Here is a 13,212-nt window from a genome sequence, read left to right as displayed (position 1 = left end):
TACTAATTTTCATACTGAGAACATGACTCAACCTCAACCTCGTGAGAGGACTCTTAGGGAGATGGTTGCACCTGATTTCACTTATGAAAGCTTGTGCATTCAATATCCTGATGAGGGTGTTCCATATGTTCTCAAGATTGGACTAATACATTTGCTGCCCAAGTTTCATGGTCTTGCAGGTGAAGATCCTCATAAGCATCTTAAGGAGTTCCATATTGTTTGTTCCACCATGAAGCCCCTCGATGTCCAAGAAGATCATATTTTTCTAAAGGCTTTTCCTCATTCTCTTGAGGGAGTGGCAAAAGATTGGTTATACTACCTTGCTCCCAGGTCCATTGTCAGCTGGGATGACCTTAAGAGGGTGTTCTTGGAGAAATTCTTCCCTGCATCTAGGACCACTACCATCAGAAAAGACATTTCAGGCATCAGGCAACTTAGTGGAGAAAGCTTGTATGAGTACTGGAATAGATTCAAGAAATTGTGTGCAAGCTGTCCTCACCACCAGATTTCCGAGCAACTCCTTCTTCAATATTTCTATGAGGGACTTAGCAACATGGAGAAGAGTATGATTGATGCTGCCAGTGGTGGAGCTCTTGGTGATATGACCCCTGCTGAGGCTAGGAATTTGATTAAGAAGATGGCTTCCAACTTCCACCAATTCAGTGCAAGAAATGATGCTATTGTTCTTAGAGGAGTCCATGAGGTGGCCACGGATTCATCTTCATCTACTGAAAATAAAAAGCTTGAAGGAAAAATTGATTCCTTGGCCAACCTAGTAACTCAGCTTGCCATGAATCAGAAATCTACACCTGTTGCAAGACTCTGTGGTCTATGTTCTTCTACAGATTACCATACAGATCTTTGTCCTTCTTTGCAGCAATCTGGAGTCAATGAGAAACCTGAAGCTTATGCTGCAAACATTTATAATAGACCTCCTCAGCAGCAAAACCAACAACAACAGAATAATTATGACCTTTCAAGAAATAGATACAATCCAGGTTGGAGGAATCATCCAAATCTGAGATGGACAAGTCCTCTACAACAACAACAGCTTGTCCCTCATTTTCATAATGTTGCTGGTCCAAGCAAGCCATATGTTCCTCCTCCAATGCAGCAACAACAGTAGCAATCACAACAAAGACAACCAGCAACTGAGGCTCCCCCTCAACCTTCCTTAGAAGAGTTAGTGAGGCAAATGACCATCCAGAATATGCAATTTCAGCAAGAGACAAGAGCCTTCATTCAGAGTCTAATAAATCAGATGGGGCAGATGGCTACTCAGTTGAACCAAGCTCAGTCCCAAAATTCTGACAAATTGTCTTCACAAACTATGCAGAATCTGAAAAATGTGAGTGACATCACCTTGAGATCTGGCAACCAAAATCAAGTGCCTCCACCAGTAGCAGCACCTACACCTGAACCTGTCAAGCTTCATTCTACACCTGAAAAATAGGATGAGATAGTTGCACAAAAGAGAAAGCTTCCTAACAAAAATTTTCATGTAGTTGGACGTTCTTCTAGTAATTCTGACTTACAACAACCTCCTATCCCTCTTACATTCCCACAGAGAGCAATTCCAAACAAAAAGATGGAATAAACGGAAAAGGAGATCTTGGAGACCTTCAGGAAAGTAGAGGTGAACATACCTCTGCTAGATGCTATCAAGCAGATTCCAAGATATGCCAAGTTTCTAAAGGAGTTGTGCACCCACAAAAGGAAGCTCAAGGGCAATGAAAGGATTAGCATGGGCAGAAACGTGTCAGCATTGATAGGTAAATCTATTCCTCACATTCCTGAGAAATGTAAGGACCCAGGTACTTTCTTAATGGTTTTTCTGGTTATTTACAAATTCATATTGCTCCTGAGAATCAAGAAAAGACCACATTCACATGTCCCTTTGGCATTTTTGCCTATAGGAGGATGCCCTTTGGCCTATGCAACACCCCTGGTACCTTCCAGCGGTGTATGCTTAGTATTTTCAGTGATTTTTTAGAGACTTGCATAGAGGTGTTTATGGATCCTCTTTTGATGCATGTTTGGATAGTATGAATAGAGTTCTTAATAGATGCATTGAAACTAACCTTGTGCTGAATTTTGAAAAATGTCAACAAGGTATAGTTTTAGGGCATATCATGTTGAATAGGGGCATAGAGGTAGACCCTGCAAAAATAGATGTTATTTCACAATTACCTTACCCTTCTTGCGTGTGAGAGGTTCATTCTTTTCTTAGTCATGCAGGGTTTTATAGGCGCTTTATCAAGGATTTTAGCAAAATAGCCATTCCACTATCCAATCTGCTGCAAAAGGAGGTGGAGTTTGATTTTGATGACCAGTGCTAAGAGGCTTTTGATTGCCTCAAGCGTGCGGTGACTACCACCCCTATCATTCAGGCACCTGATTGGACAATCCCATTTGAGCTAATGTGCGATGCATCCAATTACGCATTGGGGGCTGTCCTTGCTCAAAAGATTGATAAGCTGCCTCGGGTGATCTACTATGCTTCCAGAACTTTGGATGTTGCTCAAGCAAATTACCTTACCACAGAGAAAGAGCTATTAGCGATAGTTTTTGCTCTTGATAAATTTCATTCATATTTACTTGGTACTCGTGTTGTTGTTTATACTGACCATGCAGCTCTGAAGTACCTGTTGAAGAAGGCTGAATCAAAGCCTAGATTGATCAGGTAGATGCTTTGGCTCCAAGAGTTTGATTTGGAGATCCGTGATCGGAGCGGTGCGCAGTACCTCGTGGCTGGCACCTAAGTAGGATTGAGCATGTGTCTGAGGACTCACCCATTCGGGATGATTTTCCAAATGACCATTTGTATATTCTGTATAGTATTTCTGATTCCTTCCCTACTCCTTGGTTTGCTAATATTGTGAATTATTTGGTTGCTTCTGTTTTTCCTCCCTTAGCATCTAAAGCTCAAACTGATAAAATTAAGAGCAATGCTAAGCATTATATTTGGTGGACACCTGCTGAAACCATTCCTCACAAATCCCTCCTTAGTGGATGTAGTGGTGGAGGAGACCTCCTTACTTCACCCTACTTCTCATCCGCCAGGACTTAGGGAGTTTTCCTTTTCTGTCTCCTTCTTTACTTTTATTGCACTTGTCCAAATTTATTGATTATTTTGATTGTTATTGATCTTATGATTGTGCTACATTGATGACAATGTGTTGTTTAAGTGTGGGGGGCGGGGGAGATTGTTCTTTAATTTTGTTGGGTATTCTAGTTTAATTTTATTAGGTTTTTCTAGATTAATTTTGTTATTTTGGTTTTATGTTTTGTGTACAACATTGCATGTTTCTCTTTGAATTTTGGGTTATGTACATGTAATGGGTAATTGTTTTTGAAATAGGAGTTTCTTGGCATTTTGTGAATTGAAATCCTTGTTTTTCTCTATATGTCAAGTTAGTTTTGAAAGTTCAAATTGAAAGTGATAGATTTACCCTTGGTGAGAATTTGAGCCATCATCATCTATTTTATTCGGTGTGTTTTGTCCCATTGATTGCTTGCACAATAGCCTTGGCTTGACTCTTGTTGATACTTCTTGCTTCACATGCATGTTGGGAGATGATTTAGGCATTTTTTTCTTATAAGCCTCTAGCCAAATGAGCCTACCTTGAATTAATTCCTTTGATAGTCCCTTTGAGCCTATGTTCCCCTTTCTTTGTTTTGAAGCTCATTACAAGCCTTAAGTGAAAAATTATGATTTCACCATACTCTTAAGGAATTTTGGATCTTTGGGGAATTGTTTTGGGAATAAGTGTGTGTGTGTGTGGGGGGGGGGGGGGGGTATGTTTCATTGGATGATATGTTTTTGTTGGCCATGCTTGATGATGTATTTTGGCCATGCTTGATGTATATACATATATTGCCTAATTGTTGCTTTATTTTTCAAATGCTTTCAATTGCTACTGTTCATGTTAAAAAAAATACAAAAAAAAAAAATGAAAAAAATACCAAAAAAAAGAAAGAATGAAGTTGAATAAATGAGGTCTTGGTTTGAAGACTTGGATCGGTTTGAGGACTTGGTTGATTTTGTTTTGGATTTACTTTTTATGCTTAATTTTTAATTTTGGTTTTGGGGTTTACTACTTTTTCTTACTTCCCACTTATTTCCCATTGCTCCTCTATTCCTTTGGGTTTTAGCTACTATCCCATACTTTGCTCTACCTTGTCCTTGGTCCCATTACAACCTTAAAAGACCTTTTGATCCTCATGTGCATCTGTTTGTGATGTGGTTGTCAATTTTAGAGTCTTGCCAAGTCTATGTGGTATTTGTTTTCATGGGTGCTCTGAGAGTAAACAGTAGCCTAGACACTTGAGAGATAGAGTGCATATCTTGTGAGGCTTTATCACTTTTCATTCTTGAGCTGATTGACTATCTTGTCATGTTTGAGATGCTTGGATGATTTTCATGACTGTCTTGATTCTTTAACTCTCTACATGTTGGATGTTGCCCATTCCTTTCATTCCTTGAGATTCATTAAGAAATATGTAATTGTTTTTGTGTTTATTTGTTTCTCTTTAATGTCTCTGAATTTGTTCCTTGCTTTGTTTTTTTAATTTTGCCTAGGAGTGCAAAAGGCTAAGTGTGGAGGAATTTGATGTGTCATTATTTTCTTCTATTTCTTAACCCTTTTTGTCACCATTTTAATTACTGATTAGCCTTAATTGTTAAATTAATTATGCAGTTTTATCATTTAGGCCTACTTGACAAATTTTGTGTTTTTAATTTAATTTCAAGAGAATTATAAGCAATTGGGCTTGGACTTGAAGAGAGCAGACAATTTTAGTTTATCAAATCTTATCTTATCTAGATTTTATTTCATCCAATCTTATCTTATCTTATCTAGATTTTATTTAATCTGGATTTTATTTCATCTAGATTTTATTTCATCCAATCTTATCTTATCTTGTCCATATTTTATTTTATTTATGGGCTTGGACTTAAAACAGATTTGTAAGCTTTGGGGCTGAGAACCTATATAACAGCACCAAGGTTTTAGTTTAAGGAGTTTTTTCGTTTGGAGAGGAGAATAATTCTAGGATTTTGCAATTTCAGTTTTTACTGTTCATGTGCATTATTCACCTAGCAATAAAATTTGTTTTCTGCTGATTAATGGAAGGCTAAGTCTCCAGTGTTGTCTTCTCTTGAGGATCAAGCATAACTCTCTTTGAGGTTTTGTTATTACTATTGAATTCTGATCAGTTTTTCCTCTTCACCAATTACTCTGTATTTGTTGCTATTAATCCATGCATGCTTAGTGCTTGATTAATTGTCTCTGCGCTTAATTTATGTTCATGCTTAATGATCAGTTTCGTTCATGATTAATTGGTGTATGTGTTGCTTAATCACATAATGACAGCCTTATGTTAATTTTCGCTTAGTAATTTAATTTAGGGTTGGATTAAGTGATTGAATTGATTAAGGATAAATTCTCATAACCTCGGATAAGAGACTTGCTTGTGAATCAAGGGGAAACAACATGTTTTAATTATGTTATTTTCTAATTCAAATTTGCTTGCTGTTTAATTTACAAAAACAAACAACCCCCCCCCCCCCCCCAATTGGTTACTGTTTTATTACTATCTATTATGAACGTTTGGTTGATCATTGCTTGTTGGGAGACGACCTAGGATCACTTCCTAGATACTGCATTTTTAATGTTTATTTGATTCGGGTACGGCCTCAATCAATGCCCTTTCCTAGTTCTTTAGAAAACAATCATTTTTCAATGCATTATCCCCTAAACACTATATGGATGATCAAACCATAATAAACAAATAGGCACATAAAAGAGCAATAGAAACAGGATTACACTAAATAGATAATAAGAAAGAGTTACATTACAACAGTTGGTTTGCCAGGCTCCCAACAATGGAGGTTTAGTCTCTCATTGCCATGAGAGGCTTTACACTTTAAGGGCTAATGTGAATAAAAGAAGGGATTGGATGGCTAAAAGAAGGGAATGAAAGAATGGCTAGAGAAGGAGGGTTTCCCCTATTAGAGATGTTCAAGCTTTGGATATATTCAATAGAGAGCTTTGAGACTCGTTGTGTCTTTCCATTCAGTTTCTTACTCCCTTTATAGAGATAAGGTAGCTTAAAATCCACGCAGACCTCGCTTTGAGTGCGCACTCCTGGGCTTAACAGGAATGGCAATGTAATCACGCGCTCAGTGTGGCAATGTCTGGACTTTGCGAGAATGACAGTGATCACGCGCTTAGCATAGAATCCTCGTTAAACATGTCTTTAGGCTTTCTCATGGGCCTTCTTCGCGCTAAGCGTGAGCTAACTGTTAAGCGAGGAGATGCACTAGACATGTCTTGTGCACTAAGCGAGCTGTCCAAATCTCTAACTTTTCTTTAAGGTTTTTTCTTCTAATTTTTGCTTCAATTTTCCTCCAAAACACTTAAAATTTTCTTCTTTTGAATTCTGCTAGTCAAAATTTACAATGATATTAATTTCTTCATTATTTCATTAAAAACAACAGTAAAGTGAAAAAATTCTAATCATTCTTAACCAAAATTAACTATCAATTAAACTCAAACTCAAATTTCATAATTATCAGTCCATTATATGTACTCTACTCTACGTGAAGAGCTTGAACTTGTAATGCCATTCTTAGGTGGCCTTGTTCTTTTTTTTTTTTTTTAATGGTTGAACTTAAATGGATGAGCAATGATTTTTGGATTTTCATTTTTCCAAACACTAAAGTAATGCTCATCATCTCTCTCTCATCTCATTATATTACCTATTATACTTATATTTTTCTCTCTTTTATTACTTGTTAAGTGTCCAATAGGCTTTTAAATTTTAGGTGTTCAAAAATCATCTTTCTAAATGGATTTACTTGTACGGTAGAATATAGTAAAAACATCTTCATCGAGGGTGCTGACTTCACCTTTTCTTATTAAACACCATGCCTTATTAAAAACTTATCGGTGGTGGTGCTTATTAAGCACTCCTCAAAGAGCAGGTTATAAGCATTGGTCCTTAAAATTTTTGACATGGATCTCGTGTAATAATAAGACCTATTCATGAACTCCAAAAACTGGGGAAAAAATGAATTGTTGGGTAGTAGATGGCCTTATGAGTTAATTGTGTTAGATTTGAGAAAAATGTCTCATCTTAACTTTATTATTCATTTATAGCCTTTTTTATATTTAAGAAAAGAAAGAAATAAGCGAGAAATATAGTGTAAATAAAGATATTAGATTTAAGTGGAAATAACTAGTATGTGTCCCATTTTTATTTCTCTACTCCCTCATTTCTCTTCTACTAAACATACTTGTTTTATTTGTAACTTATTTCTTTCCTCTACATGTTATTTCTCCTTCAGCAAACAAAGGCTTAAGGGTTTCAAAGGAGTGAAATTCTAAGGGGGTCTATTGAAAAAAAGACTGAAAACATGCAACAACTAACCAAGAACAAAAGTAACAGATCAGAGTTCTTTCTCCTTATCTTTAAAACAATAACAAATTTATTCCCCTTTCACTCCTTATCTTAAAAGTGGAATGAAGAACTCAAACAATGAATTTATTGTCGTTAGTTATAAGTGAAAATTAGTGTGAAAACATGCAAAGGTGGGCACTCTCCCTTCATCAACGTCAAAATGTGTAACATGCAAAGGTGGGGAAAATCTCTCCCATTCAAAGTCGCTCACAGAAATACATTATCTACAGAGCAACTGAGATTGACTGATCGAGTACCTTAAAGCACAAACGCAGGGGAAAACAATTTCCAAAACGGTGCAGACCGTTTACAATAGTCAAGTTTAGCTTCTTAGATATTTGGCTAGCAGAAGCCACTGCAGCAAAGGAATTACAGAATCCAACGTTCATGACTAATAACAATGGCTGCTGTCTAGGCAACATTAAGCTGCGGTTACCACATTCAACATGTAAATACAAGTTCATGTTTTAAATTGATAACATAATGTTCTTAGATGGAGGGATCCAACAATGATACGCACCCTATGTTACTAGGGAACCAATCCTAAGATCTTCCTCACTTGTCTGCTGATCCCATCCATAATCACAAAAGGGATTTTAAAAAGGAGCCAGAAGCTAACCCAGCAAGAGTTTGAATTCCTTTGAAGCTGATAGAGAAAGCGAAGATCACGACAAAAAAAAGTGCAATCCAACCGTCAAATGAATTGTCCAATACATGACGTAAAAATGCTCCTGTAGGTGGCCAGAAGATATTCAGCATTGTTAGGGCAGACAGTGTGCCCAGCTATAAAACCAACACTGCAGAACAGTGGCATCCTTCGTGCCCTATTGTTACAACCAAAATTGGGCTTCGCAAAAAATTAAAAAAGAACCCCAAAAAAACAATACATCAGGATTTCTAGAAGAATGCAGCCTGGTCTGGATGATGAAATGGCCAGATAATCATTCTGTCCAACTTCTGCAGCTGCCCATTTTTTTAATCGATAGTAAATTAGATGCCAAACAAAGTTAACTTGCAAGATAAATGTTGTAAAAGTTGTTATACTACACTCTGGCCTGCTATACTCCCTCAAGGTTTTCTTGGTCACACTGTCTTCTCAAGAATAATACACCAGTTGGATTTATCAAAAAACTGATCAACAATTCTGGCATTGTTTATTCCAGTTGTCAAACTGCAAAAAGATACAAAAATAAGTTAGAAATCAGAACTCGTGCATCATGCATATAAGCATAAAAAGTCACCTAAAACGTAGTTCTTAATTATTCTTCTATTCAAATTTGAAATGTTTATTTTGAAACAGAGAGTAACAAGGGACCAATAAATAAAAAGGTCATAATAAATTTGTCATGCAACTACAGATCCAGTTGATTGAATAAAGTAGTAAGGAAGACACATGATGGCATGACAACGCCCACTTCAATCCCTTCTTTTTTACTTTTAAAGACCATAGCTTGTATTTTAAAAAATATCATAACTTCTACCTTAACTTTTCCCCTAATGAGTAGCAACTCAATCTCTTTGATAGGGGGGAAAACAAATTACCATTTGACAACAAACTAACACTCAAGCAGCAAATTTGAAGTTTTAAGTTGAACCTTGAACAGCTTTTACAAATCTAATGTCTCCATCTTATCCAACTCTGCTTTACATGATCCATATTTCTAGATTCAGATATAAAGTATGCTAACATAGCACAATTGACATTCAAGATCAAGCTTGCCAAACGTGAATCCTGATGAGTAACTTTAGCAAATTACTACATGGGGACAAATTAAAGAAAGAGATCTAAGCCATGGAATGTTACCTTTCAAGCTCGCCTTCACTAAAAACATGATAATATCGATTATACACCACAGCACCTTTTTTGTCATCTTTCGTTGCCAGACCAGCAGCAAGAGCTTCAGCAGAAGCACCACTGATTTCAGCACGATGATAAGGTAAATGCCAGGGAACAAAGTATTCCTGTTGATTCTTTATATTTTTTTCTTCCTCCAAATCTCTTGATACATGTGGCTCATTGCAAACTTCCATGTGCTCACCAGAGCGACTCACCTCACTTTCGGGGATACTTTCCAATGATGAGGATGAAGGCGCCCGAGTACGAGGACTTCCTGGTCCTACCCACTCATCAACATACTTCTCATTCAGTGGTGTCCATTTGGTAATCAGCTTACTATCCTCTTGCTCTACAGCCCAAACTGTAATCAGAACAAGGCCACCCTTTTTAACAACTCTGACCAATTCTTCTATTGCCTTTCTCCTTCTATTTTCAGTGCTTAAATGATGTAACACAGCTATAGATATTGCCACATCGCCGAAACCAGTCCTGTAAGGGAGATTCACAGCATCTGCAACCAGAACTTCATGCTCTCTATCCAAGCAGATCTTAATCAAGGAAGGACTTATATCACATCCTATGAAAAAACAATCCTGATTCAAACCTAAGTATTTCCCATTCCCACATCCCGCATCAAAGACAAGAGATCCCAAAGGCAAAGATGACAAAAATGCTGCAACCTTCGGCCACTTGGCGAACCGGGTGGCACTGAAATGCGGCGCAATAGCATCATATACATGATGAACATACTTCTTTTCAATTTCAGGGGTGGATTTTACACTCGTAGATGAAGTAGTGCAATTCCCGCTGACTGATAAGGAATCTGTAATGCAGGGTTCCCTATTGGGGGCAAGAGTACATGAACTAGAATCCACTTTACAATTGATTTCTTTCATTGAACTAAATGCTAAACGATAAACACAACCACTAACGGAAATAGTCAAACCAAGGGTTTGTCTACGTGGATTGAGGAACCTACTTGCTTTTAGAACACTGTGAATCATTAACCAGCCAGTTTTCCAGAGTGCACCTACAGAAAAAGAAATTTTTTGCAAACGATGTCTCTCATTTGTGCATAAAATCTACAACCCAATAGTGATTCATTCATACTCATATACAAATATAAAAATCCAAAACCAAGATATGCAAACTTGTAATGAAATGACCAAATGGGATTATGTGAGAAAATTTAGGTCAGAATCATCAAATTCCCAAGTTAGAAGGAAATAATTGCTTACCAGTTAACAGCGGGGGTTGTGATTTGTGAATAGAGAAGAAAATCGATTAAAGTTTGTGATGAAATACGGGAATATGAGAGATGGAGACAATCCTGAAGTGAACATCATCGTCGGCGGTTGAGTGAAAGTAAATGGCGGCTAAGACCCGACGACACACTCGAAAACCCGGTTTGTCCAACTCAGCCGGGTCTTGGAAATATAAGCCCATCTTTTTTTTTTTTGGTGAATATATAAGCCCATCTTTCTTTGCTTAAATCCTGAAGTAATACTTTTTGGTGAGTATATAAGTTGCTTTCTCCAAATTGACTTAAAGATTATTTTAATTAATAGAAACATTAAAACATAAATTTATATATATATATATATCTTATTTTAATATATATTTTTTTTGGCCAAATTATTATTTTGGTTCTCTTTATTTTTTTATCCTCAATTTTAGTTTTTTTTTCTTTTGATCCTTTTATTTTAAAAAATATGTAAATTTCATCTTTGCATATGTTATATATATATATATATATATAAATTTTGGTCCAACTTTAATTTAAATCTAACATGTTTAATTAAGAAATATATTAAAAAAATAATTTAATTAATTAAAATGTAAAAAAAATAAAAATGTACACAAAACTTATTTGCTAACAGTTATTAAAAAATAATTAATGTAACCTGTTTTTATTTACAGATAATGAATGTAACCTTAAACTTTAAAAATAACAAATAACTATTTTTTTCTCAAAAAAATCGATAATTAAAAATAGAAGAGAGAGAGAGACTACTCCGTAGAAACGGTAGAATTAAAGTGTCAATGGTCTCGTTAAATGAAATTGACTTGTGGAGATACTAAGATGTTGCTTGTGATCAATGGCAGGGTCCCATAAGATAATTAATATCATATCTAACATTTAATATCACCCTTAAGTAAAGGGTCTCTTACGCAGATAATTTTATCGTTCTTTTCGACGATCTTCTTCATTCAACTAAACCCTTTTTTATACCTTTGCATTAAATGTTTACTATCTTGCCGCATTAAGTTCAATCCTCCAAAAAGAAAATCTGAATATAAAACCCCCACAAAACAATACAAAGAGAGAGTACCACCACTTTACCCCAATAGCAATTGCGTGACACGTTTGAAGTGATCACGTGCATGATGCACGTGATAAAGGGTATTGCCTTAGCTGTGTGGCATGATCAATATTATGAGTATTTATTTTGAGTTGAAATAGAGGCTCCATCAAAACAAAGCCATGTGCATGGAGACCACTAAAAATGAACCCCACAATTCCCATTAATTATATATTATTATATGGTGAGCATAGTTCGCTACGTACACATGATCGATGAAGCAACATCAACAATTGGAGCTCCTTATTATTATCTTTGGCTGAATCCTCTTGGCAGCGTGTCTTCAACAATGTACTCTTGTATGGAATTTTTTTGTTTTGTGTGTTGATTTATTTTAGATTTTCTAAACTGAAGAAATTCGATTAGTTTCTGGACTACTTGATTTTGTGTCTCATAATTTCTGATTCCGAATTGACTTCACTCCTGCACACTTTGCAATTCTAGTTTCAGACTTCCAAGTACCAATAGGAAAGGTTGACATCAGATATTTTGAGGTTGGCTAATGAAAATGGATTCCGGCAGTAGGAAATTATATGCATTCACGCTTTCGTATACAGTTGAATGAAAATGGGATGACTAAGATCTTAAATATGTATTGTAAATTTGATTTACTGTGTTAAATATGAAAACCGTTTGATCCACGGTTCTGAATTGTTAATTGTGTGAATGCGTCTAAATGTTGATTGCAAGCAATTTAGATTTATGAATTTTGATTCCTTGCTTTTACTTTTTCTAACATTCACACATTTTGCAATTCAAAATCATAAGATGAAAATTAGTCACTCCAATCCTTCCAAATATTTAATACTTAGAATTCAAACCTTATATTAAATTGAAAGAATTTTACACTAATTAATCCACACGTTTGAGGTAGACGGAAAGAACCTAAGATATTAATATATTTCACCTAAATATTCATTCAATTAAGAGAAATGATTCATAATTGAAAGGATTTTGTAACAAAAATAATGCAATAGACATTAGATTGATTTTTATAAAAACATCAACCAAAACCTATAATTTAATTTTTATAAAAAGGATTAGAAGGAGTAATAAGTAATCATTTATTGTAACCTTACATGCATCACAAATTTTCTTAAGCTGTTTGTTTTTCCGTTCAAATTACCGCAATGTGAATTCAGATGCATTTCATTGTATAAGTAACACTTGGGTTTCTTCTCAAAACGTTAGTGAAAGGTAACGAACCAATATAACAAACTTGTTGATTAGCGCAAAAAATCATTATTAGTATAATCTTCATAATAAGTATTATAGAAGTTAACAAATTTGTTGATGATATTTTACAACATAAATTGGCATACTATTTACTTATTTCTTAATATTTGCTGCGGCCAAAATTATGGTCACACAATTTTTTTAAAAGAAAAATTAAGGCCACACTATTCTCTAGCAAAAACTAATAAGTTAAAACAATTAAACACCCTTCGGTACAATGAAAATCTAGATTTGGATAAATAGTAGATGGCGGCTTAAGGATTGAAGTTGCTAATAATTTACTTTCAAGTAGGGAAACATAATTTTGGGTAA

The 13,212-nt window shown here is 35.5% G+C and overlaps 1 protein-coding gene, 1 long non-coding RNA gene and 1 other non-coding gene across 3 annotated transcripts; 1 reads left to right on the top strand and 2 right to left on the bottom strand.

Annotated features, from left to right (window-relative positions):
• Positions 1-400: 400 nt before the first annotated feature.
• LOC113001528 (small nucleolar RNA R71) lies at positions 401-507 on the bottom strand. The gene has a single exon (XR_003266922.1). It is a non-coding gene; the product is annotated as a small nucleolar RNA R71 (small nucleolar RNA).
• Positions 508-7,741: 7,234 nt separating this feature from the next.
• On the bottom strand, positions 7,742-10,739 carry LOC100784028 (tRNA (carboxymethyluridine(34)-5-O)-methyltransferase). Its single transcript, XM_006578278.4, has 3 exons — positions 10,540-10,739; positions 9,269-10,331; positions 7,742-8,635 (listed from the first exon to the last, which is right to left on the bottom strand). The coding sequence occupies exons 2-3, from the start codon at positions 10,303-10,305 to the stop codon at positions 8,548-8,550; spliced, it is 1,125 nt and encodes a 374-aa protein (XP_006578341.1). The 5' UTR covers positions 10,306-10,331; positions 10,540-10,739; the 3' UTR covers positions 7,742-8,547.
• Positions 10,740-11,508: 769 nt separating this feature from the next.
• Positions 11,509-12,322, top strand: LOC106798617 (uncharacterized). The gene is made up of 2 exons (XR_001388132.3): positions 11,509-11,963; positions 12,109-12,322. It is a non-coding gene; the product is annotated as an uncharacterized lncRNA (long non-coding RNA).
• Positions 12,323-13,212: the final 890 nt, after the last annotated feature.

The sequence above is a fragment of the Glycine max genome, chromosome 4, assembly GCF_000004515.6.
Source record: "Glycine max cultivar Williams 82 chromosome 4, Glycine_max_v4.0, whole genome shotgun sequence".
NCBI lineage: Eukaryota > Viridiplantae > Streptophyta > Magnoliopsida > Fabales > Fabaceae > Glycine > Glycine max.
Note: the sequence above shows the minus strand (reverse complement) of the source record. Positions and strands in the feature narration are given on the sequence as shown.